The sequence below is a fragment of the Penaeus vannamei genome, chromosome 24 (genome assembly GCF_042767895.1).
Source record: "Penaeus vannamei isolate JL-2024 chromosome 24, ASM4276789v1, whole genome shotgun sequence".
Lineage (NCBI taxonomy): Eukaryota > Metazoa > Arthropoda > Malacostraca > Decapoda > Penaeidae > Penaeus > Penaeus vannamei.
In genome coordinates this window covers 28,349,763-28,359,762 of record NC_091572.1, presented here as the reverse complement: position 1 = coordinate 28,359,762, position 10,000 = coordinate 28,349,763, and the positions used below count along the sequence as shown (strand labels likewise).

Below are 10,000 nucleotides of genomic sequence, written 5' to 3'. Positions count from 1 at the left end.
ATTCTCATTCACACTTTCTCCTACAGGCTGGCGCAGGGTGAGGTCGAGTCCCAGGCGGCGCGGAGTCCAACGAGTGACGTAAGGCTGTCGTTAGGCTTATCAAGACACCTTTGAGGTCAACTATTCCTAGGTCAGCATTCCTAGGACTATTCCAAAATGGCTTCTTAGACCCTTCCCTGCTATGAAGCCACAGTCAGACCGCGTGTGTTTCGCCTCTTTGCGGTATTTTAGGCGGCGACATAACGAAACATGCATCTCGAAAACCCAAGATTTATTTCCTCGGATTTGAATTATGTCTACGGGAGGCGGAGAAGACTAGGAGAAAAGAGGCATTGTTGCGGCTGAGAACACGTGTCAGCTGTGTATAGTGGGGGTTGAAAGTAGCGCACAACTGGTAGAAATAGCGCGTGGAATAAGGCATCCAACCCTTTAAACCGAACTCATGTGACGTTGAAAAAATAATTTCGGATGGACTCGGTATCCACACGAAATACTATATGGATTCAACGCTGGCCATCCCAAATATAAAACGCTCCTGGAAGCAGTCTCTGTCCATAAGAATTCCGGGAGAGATGCCGGGCGAAAGGCGGAGAGCGGAGAGCGGCGCGAGCATCCGGGCGGTGAGAGAGTTCGAATTTGGCGCGCCCTCGGCCAGTTGCGTGAGCTGCCGCCAGATGTCTCTGCGCGCCGTAAACCAAACTTGAAAATGGCGTCCATGAGCAGCGGTATGTACAACCATCCTCCACTTTTCTGACCATAATTCCTCTCCCGGGCGCTTGTGGAGGCTGCTGCCGCCTGTGCCGTTTCCTGTGAGAGGTGTGCGGGCGTGGGTGTGGCGTGAGGCGCGTGATTGCTCGGGGGGCGGCGTGAATGCCAGTGTTTGCAGTGAGCGGGCCTCTGCCAGGACCTTGACGAGCCTTTCTTCTCCAGGGAGGCTCGTCGTTCAATGATTTTCGCGTCTCGTCCCCCCGTGGCAGCGCCCTCGCGCCCCCGGGCAGCCTGGCGCGGAGGCCAGCGCCGTCCCCCCGTCGGCGGGGGAGTGGGGCGCGGGAGCCCCGGGGGAGGCGCATAGGCCTACCTTCCCGCTCTCATCCTTGGGGATCCTGAGGAAATCCCTGCAGGAGCGGGAGGCCTTGGGGCACGCGTCGCCCCGGGGCGCGCGAGGCACGTGTCAGGGGGCGCCGGGCATGACAGGTGTCACGGTGGGGCAGGTGCGGAGCACAGGAAATGCCAGGCGTGTGATGTCACTCGGGATAAATCTTGGCACTCGAGGGGGATGTGCCCGAGGGCGACGTCGGAGGCGCCTCTGGGTCTGTGATTGAGTCACCTTTGATGGCAGGCTGGGGGAGGCGGCCTCTCAGTGCCATGTCACTCCTCTAGGGCCTGAGTTGGACCCGTCATTGGTGTTGTGGAGAATTGGACCCTTTGTTTTGGGGGTTCTGTGCTGTGGCCGCTCTCTGGGGATGATGGACATACGCTTAGCCTCGAGTATAATGTTTATGGTGGAGAGACATTGTGCGCATAGTTGTTAAAATGGTTTTATGGATTTGTGTTGCGAGTGGCAGGAAATCAATTCAATTGTACGACTTCGGAAATTGATTTTGAGGTGACTGCAGGTCTGTCAGGTGATCAATGCACACTGATTCCAAATACAGTACTATTAGAATCCGAGGTGTTATGGTCATTAGCTTGGTTTCTCTTTTCTGTACTGTGTGAGTGTTTTAGGAAATATTTTTTTTAAATTATTATCATTGTTAATTTAGTGATAATTGACGTAAAAAGGATTGCTTGACAATAGACAAAGAATGAAGAATATAGCTTATTAAGCCACAGGTGCATCTTTAAATGGCTACATTTAAAAAGTTAAAAGTGAAGGTGATTGTGTAAGTATAATTACCTTATATTGCAGTAGTGATTTGAGTGAATCTCAAAGTTGATTAGTCCATTCTGCTCTGCTGTTGGCCAGCGAATCTTCAACACAGCTATATTGGCTAAATAGAGCTTGCAGAATTTCCTGGTATCTGTTGTCAAATATAAAACCAATCTGAGGTCTGTCTTGCAAGAAAGGGTTATTCTGTGTCTGATGGAGGATTGTAGGCATTTGCTGGAGTACCGTGGAAGCTCGTTGTTTGTTTTTTTGCAGGTTACCTTTTAGTTGTGTGCTTAATATGTTCATTTGTTTATTTGTGTATCTTCTACTTTATTAAGATGTCCTTATTTGTCTTTTGTTGAGCATTGTAGATTTTTAGATGCTTTGTTTGTTGATGTTTTGAAAGGATGTCTTTGTTTTATAATTAGTTTTGCTTCTGGTGAAAGTAAATTAAAAATGAAAGTGGGAAAAGAGGCACTGGATCAGGTAGATCGCACTCGGAAATTGAATTTGTAATACATGGTTAACAAAGTTTTTAAATTCATTGACTCTTCAAAATGAACTAAAAGATTACAGGATCAGGTTTCCAGATATTCAAATTTGATTTATAGAGAGATGAAGTATGATGTAGTAATTTTACAGGGCTGGTGGTTGAATTATTATTATTTATTGTTATAATTTTATCTGGCATATCATATACCTCAGGTATTAATTTTCATTTTAAGTGTTTTTTCTTTCAAAGTGTTTTGCTGGAACCTGAAGTGGAATTAAAAAGATTAATTATCCTGACAGTGAACTTCATATAGGCCTGTGTAGGACAAATCCTTGAATTCATAAATATCTTTATTCTTATAGGTTGGCGCAAAGAGTATAGTAATGCTGAAAATGCTTTGAATGATTAATAGTAAGTAATATTATTTCTAGAAGTGTTTTTTTTTTTTGCCAAATTGTGAAAAATATATTAAATTTGACAAACCTTGAGGAAAAATCTATGGTATTCAAGCTATCATTTTCCAGTAAGTTTGAGATATGACAGTTGATGACAGTCTGAAAGTGACACCAGTGGTTTCATAGGAGAGGCCAATGCTTCGGAAGTATCTGAATTGTAAAGGTTGGAATTTTGGCTTTATTGTTGCCTGGGAAAAGTTAAGTAGAAGGAAAGTGGCCAGATCAGTAAATATCTTATGATAGTTGAGTATACAATAATAGTTAGATATGCACAGGCTGAATAGTAGGTGAAAACAGAATAAGCAAACATGATAATAGATAAAATGTAATGGATTAGAAAAAAAAAGTGAATGAATAATGGACAGTAATATGTGATGAAATATAGAAAGTAATGTTGGTAAATAGAGAAAAGATGAAATGAAGGAAAGGGTTTGAAGACTTTCTATATAGACATTGTTTATCAATATTGCATATTATAGTTTTTGTTTTATTATTATTATTATTTACTTTTTTCACCTGGTAGTTTATTTGTCTTTTCCAGAAATTATTTGTATATGTTTGCTTGTTTTCCTTCATTTGATTTTTCTCTCCACCATTATTTACTTTGATTTGACAGTTGTGTTTTTCTCTTTTCTGTTTTCTGATTTTTAAACTGTACTGTTAATTTATTCAGTGTTTCTTAGAATTATTGATTTATTGATTTTCATTGTTTTGTCTTATTTTTTGCACGCAGCAGAAAATATTACTTATCTTCATAATTTATTTTCATATTTATTATTATTTGTGTGTTTAAATAATTTTTACCCCTTTTTTTCAGTGTTATCATGTGCACATTTATTATAGCTGTTTGTTTGTGTTAAATAATGCTAGACACTGAGTAGTAGTTTATATATGTTATAACTTATTTTTAAACTTTGTCTTATATAATGTTGACTCTTTTATTATCAAATCTATGGCTCTTATAATTCTTTTGTTAATTGGTTAGAAGATGCCTGAGGTGGCTTGCAAAATGTAGCAACTTTCCTATAATGAAAGGGGCTCTGATTTGTCCAATTCTACTTGAAGCTTACCTGTGGTCTGTAAAGAAGGCCTATATTCAGGAGTCCAGTGTCAAGCAATAGCTAAGGTATCTCTCCTTTGGCACTCCTTCAAAAGGCAAAGCATTTTCCCTGTGTATATTCAGGCAAGAATGGGGTCTGGTTCCTTATTTGACGATGAATCAGCAGGGATTTCCAGTGACTTGAATGCTTGCCTTTGTTGGTGTACTGTAGATGAGGTGGTCAGGGGCAGATGCGAGGGCATCTCGTATATGTTTACCATTCCATTTATCAGTGGAAAGAAGTGTATGAGTAGATTAAATTGAACATTCTGGTTATGTATTATTTACTTTGTATATTTGATTTATCGCTTGGTTTATTTTGCTATTGTTCATATGTTTTCCCTTTTCTTTTTTATTCCTATGATTTCCCTCCAAAAGGTGATATCTGGACATAGACTCACCTTGAGCTACATACTAAGATTTGATATCTTGCTATTTCAGGCATGGCCAATGGTACCAACAAACCTGGTTACATGAGCAGTTTTATGTCATTCATCGAAAACCAAGATTCTGGCGATAAACCCAGCACTACCACGGGTAGGTGTTGTGGTCACTGTGATGAGGGTATTGGCATTATGGTGCTTCTTTCTTGATTTATGTTTTAGTATAATTATTATTTTCCAATTTATAATTAAATGAAGACGATTGGGTGTTGAAAAGGCAGAACATGTGGTGTGGTTTGGTGCGGTAGGGCCTCATGTGGTGTGATTGGGAAGTGGATGGGTGTTCTCAGTTCTCCTTGGGTGTCTTAATACAGGGTCTGCTTAAGATTAATATTAGGACTTTCAGAAAATAAAAATAAAAATATAAAAAATGAAAAAAAAAGAGTGTCCATGATGAATAATATTGAGGAGTTGGGAAATTACGTTCACTGTTCATTTTTAAACTCAGTGTATTCTTTCCTCTCTCTTGTAGGAGACCCCGGGGAAAACCAATATGACCAAGATTCACAAGATGACGTGGGCCAGGAGGAGTCAAATGCAGCCACCTCTGAAATAACATCCACTGGTGTGGAGATCGACCCCCCAGAGGAGGATATAACGCCCACAGACCACACCCCTGCAGACCCAGACCCCACAGTACAAAACACAGAAGTATCAGCCAACACAGACTCCAGTGAAAAGCCTTCGGGCACGGATGGAGAAAACACCAACAGCTCAGAGTCCACCACAAACAGTGACGCGGGAGAAACTCCTGCCAGCGGCCGTCGCAATGTAGCGCGCAGAGGACGGCGGCGAAGCTCTGGCATGTCCGGAGGCATGTCACCGGGTAGTGGAGGTAGGTTGAGGCATAGAGAAAGGCACCTTTAGAGATAGGGCAAGTGTGATGATAAATACTGAGGCATTGCTTGTTAAATGTGAATGGAATCCCTAGAGATTTACATGTATTTCTTTATCTTCAAAAGGAGTAAGAGATGAAGAATGCAATATTATCATATATAAAATTTGTCATTTTTCCCCTCCCCCCCAGAAGTAATCCCACAGAGAGAGACCCCACGCAGAGCAGCGCGGTCAGTTCAGCGCTACGGGAACATTGAACCAGATGGGTATGGGGACTCGGACCCAGACTTCCACTTGTCAGACTCCGATGACGACCCCGATTTCAACCCCATCAACAGAAAGGTAATACATTTTTGCATAAGTACATTGTTTGTACACAGCATGATTGAACATCCACACTTGTGCATATTCTCATAGCTACTCTTGCATATACCATACACACACACAAACAAACAGTTTGTTTAAAGTGAATGATTCTGCTACAGCTTCAGTGAAAGAATAGAAGTTTAAAGGTGAATAACTTTGCATTTGGAAAAAAAATTATAATAAATCAAAAGAAAGCATTTGATGAAGGTGATAGGAAACAAGGAGAAAAATGTGATGTGTAAAGGATTCAAAGTGAAAGTGCTAATTGTGAAGGAATGTGATGAAAATAAGAAGGAAAAGAAGGAATTTTGGTTCCAAGTTAACATCCATGGGAAACCAATAACATGTGAATGCAAGCAAAGAAAAATAGCTAAATGTGTAAAAAAAAATAAAAGGTTCTTGTGAAGATCGGGAAAATTGATCTTTCCAGGACAGTGTGTTCAGCTGTTACTGACTTTGCCTGCTTTGGTATTATTTGGAAAGTAAAATGCGGAAATGTATATGGAAGATTAAAAGATTAGGCCATGATATCTGTTGAAATTACTGAGAGGTAGATATTGTGCTGTGGGTATGGGATTGGTAAGATTTATTTACCAATCACTTATCAAGGGAGCTGTGATGCCAGTTCAGTAAGATATGGATGTATAATGAATAATACACTTTTAAAAGTTAAGAAATACTTTTTTTTTTCAATATTTAGTTATATTTTGAATGGGAAAACTTTGCTTAACAAAGAATCAACACAAGGTGTTTAAATAGTTTCTCAATTTCTTTTAGTGTTAAAAAGAAATCCATCTATTAGTAGATGTTGGTGGTGTTACTCAAAAGTAGAAAAATACTTGAGGAATCACTAATTTCTGATTATCTTACTACTTGCCACAAATTCAGATACTTTATAAGGCCAGTACTTTTTTTATATCAGTATCTGTAGTCTCTATAGATACATAATTGATTGAAAAGTTCCTAACCTAGGAAGAGTGGTGGTTTTAGCTCCCTTGGTGAGTTAGGAGAGATTTCAATATATTTTACTTCTGGTGATGTTTTTAACAAGTGAGACAGCCATTAATTAAGGTATTGTGTTTGATATAGGATCACTGATTAGTTTTGATACATAGGTTTGTGTCACATTATGTGAGTAGTGGTAGAGGGAAGGGTTGCTTGTGTTGTGCTGCTGTATTAATGGCTTGATCCATTGAGTGCCAGTATTTTTTCTTTAGGCGATTTACACTGTCTGGGAATGGAAAGGGACTTTGTATGTTAATCAGACATGAAGTTGCATTTAGGTACATTTCTCAAGGTCCCATTGTTGATGTTGGTACTCCTACCTTCAGTATATATCATAAACCTTTAGGGCTTTATTCTCTGTATCCATAGACATATTTATTTAGGAAGAATAGATGAAATCACATCTTACAGTTATTATACAACACTGGATTATTGTGAAGGCCACTTCTAACCTAGTGCTGATGGGGATAGTATTTATGTAACACTGATTTTAGGTTATTTATTAATTGTGTTTACACATAGGTGGCTATACAAGTACATAATCACTAAGTAGTCCACTAGTAGGCCTACCTATTTCACCTGTTTACAATTTTCCTTGATATTTTAGGAACATGATTTTTATTTATATTCCTATTAGTGTTGTTAATAACATATGATAATTATAATTTCAATAATGAGAACAGCATCAATATTAATAGCATTAGGGGGAAAAATCTAGAAAACTTAGAGGAAGTAGGAAATTAGGTGAGGTCATGTAGGTCTATTTGTTAATGTCTTGGTGGCTTTGCACTTATGGAGCCATCTATGTGTAAAGAAATTTCACAAAACAAAAAACACAGCAAACATTACATGTTCTTATGGACACTGCATTAAGACCAGGAAAATTTTCATCTCATTGTACTGCCAAAGTTTCCTTGTTATTTCAGAAGAGTATCAATATAAACTAGGAAATGTATGAACTGATATTTTTAGCAGAATTGCCTTTTGTACAGCTTAATGAGTGTTTATTTATTTGTTTTCTATAAAAGTAGGGGTTTTCCATTTTTTCTTTATATTATATTTGATAACATTTTATCTTTCATTCCTCTTTCTAACAGTTGAATTTAAAAATATTTATTTGTCCTTAGTTTCATTTGTGAGTAAGGTGCTTATTTACAGAAGATAAAGAAATAAAGCAAATTATATGTATACTAGTTGAAACTTGTAGGATAGAATACCATGTGCCACTGTATAGTCAGTTTTGCGATTTTGTACAGCAAGTCCATTACAAGTCCATTACATTAAAGGAGATGAAGGGAGTGAAATTAATGATTCAAAAGATAAGAAAGGATATAAAAGAACTGAGAACACCTGAATGTGTACTCAAATCAGTAGATCATTAGATCATGGAGGAGGAACCTGACAATTTACACACACACAATAGTATAGCAGAGCTTTTACAAACGGCCATACTTTACCAATCTTTTAACCTTTCAAAGGAAGTGTAAAGCTAAATTCCTAAACTCTTGAGAGTGAGATGTCTCTCTACTTTGTGTTCCAAAGAATTGACAAGTATGTTTGCAAAACAAATAAAACTGGAGAGAAACATTTAGATTTACTATTTTATAGAATGTTTAATCTGAATAATATGCCTTTGTGGTGGCTGATATTGAACCTTGGAAAAAATAGAAACAGCTTACAGGGAGAGAATCCAACAAAAGTAATCTTGGTAGATACACAAGATAAAGTGAACAAAGAAAGAATTTCGGGCAGAATGCAACCCATTCCCAAGATAGTTTTTCAAGTACATAATCCACGATCCATTGGAACATGTCTCCACACTGTTACTGTGCCATTCTTTATTTGTTTGATGAATACAAGTTTGAAAACGGAAATGGCTAAGTGTTGCTGTACCATTACCAGAATAAATATTGATTTTTTTGAGGAAGCCTATAAATGCAATTAAGAAAACAAGCTGTACTTTTATTTTGAATTACTCTCACAATGTGCTGTAGTGATGAAAAAATCCTTTTTAGTGCTAATACTTAATGTACTTATTTGTGCCTTCCTTATAGAAAGTATGTGAACCTGTATCATGATTATGAACCTCTATTTTCCTTCAAAGCTAACACTGTTTGCCATTTATTATAATAGAAAAATGAAGGCATAAGAAATAATAACGTGGCACCAGTAATGCTAGATTAGTAATATTCAATTTGTATCAAAATATATTTGTGTAATTCCAAACTTTTTTATTATTTTAGGGGAAAACTGCATGCATAGGTCATAAAGAACAAAATTCAGAACTCCAAAAGGACATTTGATGTTTTTGACCCTGGGTTCCTCACATACCTGAACAGAACAGTGTGCGCCAACAGGACAGAGAGATGAGGGAAACTCTAGACTCTGTGCCTACCCTTTGAGAAGTTAATTTGTGAAAACTTTTTTAGCTTTATCACCATTTTACAATGTCCATATTTGTCTTTTGATTTGCTTTATCCAGATGGTAATTACTTTTTTTCCTTGCACGGACTCCATATCATTTCTCTATGTAGTAAATAGCTCAGTGTAAGAAAAAAATATATGGAACATCTGGTTATTTGTATCATATATCTAATTTTTTTGTAATTTTCAATTTTACGTAATACAACCTGCACCGCTGGTCATGGCAGCCAGGAATACGGTACGCAGCATGGAAATGACGTCCTTCCTGGAACCGGTACCCTTCCAGTCACTCTTTACATTTACATTTCACTTTCGTTTATCGATGGGAATAATGCTAAAGCTCCCTTCTAAGTGCCAAATGAGTCAATTCATACTCCAAGAGGTTTGTGGCGAGTCTTTTCCGTCATCCTGGCCTTCGCTCTTGATTCTTTGTTCACGTCATCCGTAAAGCTGTCCAAGTTTTTCCTTGACGTGAGCGTAATGTCATCCGGATTCAGAGGGTTAATGATTTTGATTAGCAAATACAGTTCAGATGTATATAAAATGTGAAGATATTATCCAGGTAAAGATATTATCCAGGTTGAGTTGCTGGTTGAAGCATTTACAAGAATCACAATGGGAAGATGGAATCATGTTATCCTTGTTTTATTTAGCAGGCAGCTGTTGGGAGTGATGAAGAAGATTTCAAGCCACGCAGAGGACGCGGGAGAGGAAGAGGCTTTGGTGGTGTAAGAGGTAGGTACTCTATATTCTACTGTATTAGTATTTGCACTCCTTCTTTCTGGACTTGGTTTTTAGAATTTAATCTCTGGCATTTTGGTAGAGACTTGTAGGTTTCTGATATGCTGAAATCAAATTTTGAGATTTATTTATTTTTTTTTTTTATGTATTTATTTATTATTATTATTTTTTTTTAGATCTGCCTTTAAAATATTTAGGAACCATTTGCCTTCGGGATTTTAGTGAAATTCAAACGATTGCTGTCTTAGTACCCTCCTTTCTGTTTGT

At 38.0% G+C, this 10,000-nt stretch overlaps 1 protein-coding gene across 3 annotated transcripts in view; it reads left to right on the top strand.

The window, feature by feature from the left end:
- The first annotated feature begins 593 nt into the window (after window positions 1-593).
- The window catches only part of LOC138866240 (glutamine and serine-rich protein 1-like), a 44,453-nt gene continuing 35,046 nt past the window's right edge, over window positions 594-10,000 (top strand). Inside the window, exons 1-5 of one of the 3 annotated variants that reach the window (XM_070138598.1) lie at window positions 594-725; window positions 4,359-4,454; window positions 4,833-5,195; window positions 5,388-5,539; window positions 9,649-9,727. In XM_070138598.1, the coding sequence (XP_069994699.1) occupies window positions 707-725; window positions 4,359-4,454; window positions 4,833-5,195; window positions 5,388-5,539; window positions 9,649-9,727 (709 nt within the window). In that variant the 5' untranslated portion in view covers window positions 594-706. Of the gene's footprint in view, window positions 726-2,938; window positions 2,982-4,358; window positions 4,455-4,832; window positions 5,196-5,387; window positions 5,540-9,645; window positions 9,728-10,000 lie in introns of those variants that run through there. The other 2 variants (XM_070138597.1, XM_070138596.1) reach the window with 2 other exon arrangements.